At 29.6% G+C, this 3,869-nt stretch overlaps 1 protein-coding gene across 1 annotated transcript; it reads left to right on the forward strand.

Annotated features, from left to right (window-relative positions):
* Positions 1–250: 250 nt before the first annotated feature.
* On the forward strand, positions 251–3,617 carry LOC127276801 (uncharacterized histidine-rich protein DDB_G0274557-like). The gene is made up of 4 exons (XM_051297455.1): positions 251–356; positions 1,271–1,312; positions 2,219–2,356; positions 2,779–3,617. Exons 1-4 carry the CDS (start codon positions 345–347, stop codon positions 2,989–2,991), a joined length of 405 nt encoding a protein of 134 aa, XP_051153412.1. The 5' UTR covers positions 251–344; the 3' UTR covers positions 2,992–3,617.
* Positions 3,618–3,869: the final 252 nt, after the last annotated feature.

The following is a 3,869-nucleotide window of genomic DNA, read 5'->3' on the forward strand; positions in this document are numbered from 1 at the left end:
TATATTTGATGAGAAGATTCAAGGCTTTTAATTTAATTATTATAAATTTCAAATAAATTGATTAAGATTTGGTTATAATAATCCGATTTCTAAGAAAACACGAGTGTAAATATATGTATAATAAATATATGATATAGACACAAGTGTTGCATTAAGGGGGTTCGAAAGGGTCCTTCGTCAAATGGTGAAAGGGGTCCGTATTACGATACAAGTCGCTCGTGTTCTGAACTGGGCCCCCGCCTGATTCTACCTCCCTAGACTTGGGCAGGGCTTACCTATAAAAGCCTACGAGCTGCCCCTCAAAGATGTAGTACTTTACAGTGTATCACACAAGAAAGATCACCATGAAATTCATCGTAAGTCTCGAAACATGAGTCGATAGTATTTCATACATACATTTTTAACATTTATTATATTGTAAATATTCTAATATTTATAATTTTTTTTTCTAATATAAATTCACTATACTATATTAATTATTAATTTATTTATATTATTTTGTTTATTACATATACTACTATTTACACTATAAAAACTATTTGTTATATTTTATTTTATATTATTATAATATTTATTATATAGTATTTATTAAACTGCAAAATTTTCAATATAGATTTATTAAACTACAAAATATTCATTATATAGATTCACTAAACTACACGATATTCATTGTATATTAATTATACTAGATATTATTCATGCATTAGAATTTTTGTATTCAAGTCTGTACCGATAGTCGCAGTCGTTAAAGCGCTTAAGTCAAATTAATGCGTTTGTGGTTCGATTCCCCATAGAATTGAAATTTTCATTTTTTATTCATTACTATGTTTCAATAATTAATATGAATTTCTATTTAAAAAAAAAACACGCCTCACTATATTTAATTTGAAATTTCTTAAAATATATATTTTACATATATTTTAGTAAATAATTAAAATAAAAAGTTTAATTGTTCAAAAATTTAATTCTAAAAGTAGAAGCAACCATTTTTTTCTTCACTTTCAATAATTGCATTTTGTTATTTTATTTATATTTATTTTACGAAATTATTATTATTATTATTATTAATATTAATTATTACCATTCGATATATAATGAATATTATACTTAAAAATCAATTTAAAGTATAAAAACAGTTTAAAGAATAAAATCATTTTAAAGAAAAAAAATTAGTTTAGATCATAAAATCAGTTTGAAAATTTTTTTAATGATTTTTAATATTTAACTATTTTAATGAGAAAAAAAGAATTAAATAGAATGTTATTTTCAGATCGCTCTTGTCGCCGTTGTGTTGGCCGCCGCCGCCGAAGCTGTAAGTATATTGCAATTAAAATTATTCATATATGAAATCAAGGAAATTGAACACAGAATACAGAAACTGTGAATTCGCTTCCTCGAAATGAGTGCGCTGACTTTCAATATTACGTTTCCCGATTGCCTCGCAGTTTTACGTAACATTTTTGCATCAAGTCCATTGAAGACTGGATATATATGTGTATATATGTATATATACTAATCGACTCTTTACATTCAATTCGTATAATCGAGTAACATTCTATATTCTCTTTTATCAAAATCTCTAAAGCAATATTAATGACCATTAATAATTGATCTAATTATATCGACATCATAATCCAGAACATTCAATTGTTGTTAAAAACAAGAGATATCACATCAAAGATTCATCCAAATAATATGATCAATATAATTTGAATCATAAATTAATATACTTATATCTAAAGCATATATATTTTTGAAACGCATATTCATCATGATTTCAAAATCAAATTTGTCATAATTAGAAGAATTTGTGTCTTATTCTTTTCTTTCTTTGTGTATGTGTGTATGTAATAATTTTAACGATGCAGTTACAGCAACCGTTTTATGATCTTATTATTTACGAGAATCAGCTACGGATTCTCGCTTCTAACGTGTAATTATATATCTATCCGGTAATATTTCAACAACAACGACGACGTAACACAATGCATAATAGCAAACTCTCGCTTTTATGCTCATTTTGCGGTACTTTGAATCCTTTCATGCCTTCCCTCAACGCTCCAGTAACGAGTAATATTCTCACATTGAATATATATAGGGAAATAAACTTCTCTGCAACAATGGAGGTAACATCATAATAATGCAAAAGACTCATCAAGATTCTTTATAAAAATAAATATCGCGGTAAAAAATTAAATTAAGTGTCATTTTTCATTAGTCTCCGGTAAATCCGTGGCAAGGCGGATGGCAGGATCCATGGCAAAATAGCGGATGGCAAAATAGTGGATGGCAAAATAGTGGATGGCAAGATCCATGGAAAAGTAGTGGTTGGCAAAATCAGGGATGGCAACCAAAGGTAAAAACGTTGATACATTGAGGCAACAATCAGGATTATTACCCTGCCTCGTCTTCCACTTTTCATTCAGGATATTTTTCATTTTGAAACATATATATTTTGTTTCTGTTTTGTCTCAATTTCTCTTTATATACTATTTCTTTCTGTGATATTCTTCATTTCTTCTATAACTCTCTTTGCTTTATTAAGCAATATTTTTGATCTGTCTCTTCATTTTCTTCAATCTCAACTTCTGTTTTCGAAAAATAATTATCACCACTTGAATTTTGAAATAGTTTCAAAAAAAAACTTTCCAAAATTCTTATACTAGTTTTCCATTATATATAGGAAAACAATTCATCGAGGAGATAAATGCATTTTTTTTTTCTTTCACTTTTTTTTTTAAATGATCAATTTATAATTATTATAAATATTGTTTACAGGGCCACCATGAACATTATGTTCACGCCATCCATGTCAACCAACCACCAGCAATCCCAGCTCTTCACCCCGAACCCCTTCACTTGAAGGGACATGATCACCCCAACCACATCCACTACTCGGCTCCTCATGTTCATCATCCCCATCTTGTTGGATACGAAGTTCACTCTCATCATGAAGAGCCCGAAATCAAACACGTCAAGCACGGATGGTAAGAAATTGTGTTCTGAGGCGTCATCTTATCAATTGGTCCCCGGTGGTAAATGTCGTTCAGATTTCATCGTCAATTGGATAAAATAGAACGATTGAATCGAGTTCCCCCAATTAAAAAAAGGGAGTGTATAAACAATTGGATACCTGGAACGACAGTGCACGTTAGAACTCGATTCATGACGTTTTTTATTTTTTTGGCTAATAATATAGTCAATCTGCGAATTATATATATTTGGACACAAATTTATTCAAGGACGCAACAAAAATCATTGGCTAAAAAAAGGCGTCAAAGACCACCACCATCACCACCCGGACCACTGACCAGGCATCCGAAATAAAAAATCATATTTTTTTTTTTGAAAAAATCTATCTTATCGTATTACCACGTCACATACCCAAACAACACTCCCTCCCAAAAAAATTTCCCGCCCTCCCCCCTCAAAGTCTATCAAAACACAGTGTATCTTTCTGTGCGGCATGTGATACTGAAGAAGACATCATAACATCTGAGCCACTGTATATTATTTTTTTTTTGTTCTTCTGCGCAAACGTTCCACTCCCAAGTCCCTCTCGAACCATACTTTTATTTATTTTCTAATAAAAGTTATTAGTCTTGTGATAAAGAAAATGTCTTTTTATTCATTTAACCTTTACACCTTTTTGAAAAAAATTTTATTAACACTGTTGGTAAAATTAACAATGAACAATAAGTCATTGGCAAAGTTTTCGTGAATTTATTGAATTATAATAAATTAGTAAACTGAGTAAACAGTAAACTGAGAGCAGTAAATTTTGTTGCTCTTCATTTTAACACCTTTAAACAAATGAAGTTTATTTTTATAAATATCCAACTTCAATCATGTGAATCAAACGTTTAATC

Source organism: Leptopilina boulardi, unplaced genomic scaffold (assembly GCF_019393585.1).
Source record: "Leptopilina boulardi isolate dan_hultmark-lab unplaced genomic scaffold, ZJU_Lbou_2.1 LbouV2_154, whole genome shotgun sequence".
Taxonomy (NCBI): domain Eukaryota; kingdom Metazoa; phylum Arthropoda; class Insecta; order Hymenoptera; family Figitidae; genus Leptopilina; species Leptopilina boulardi.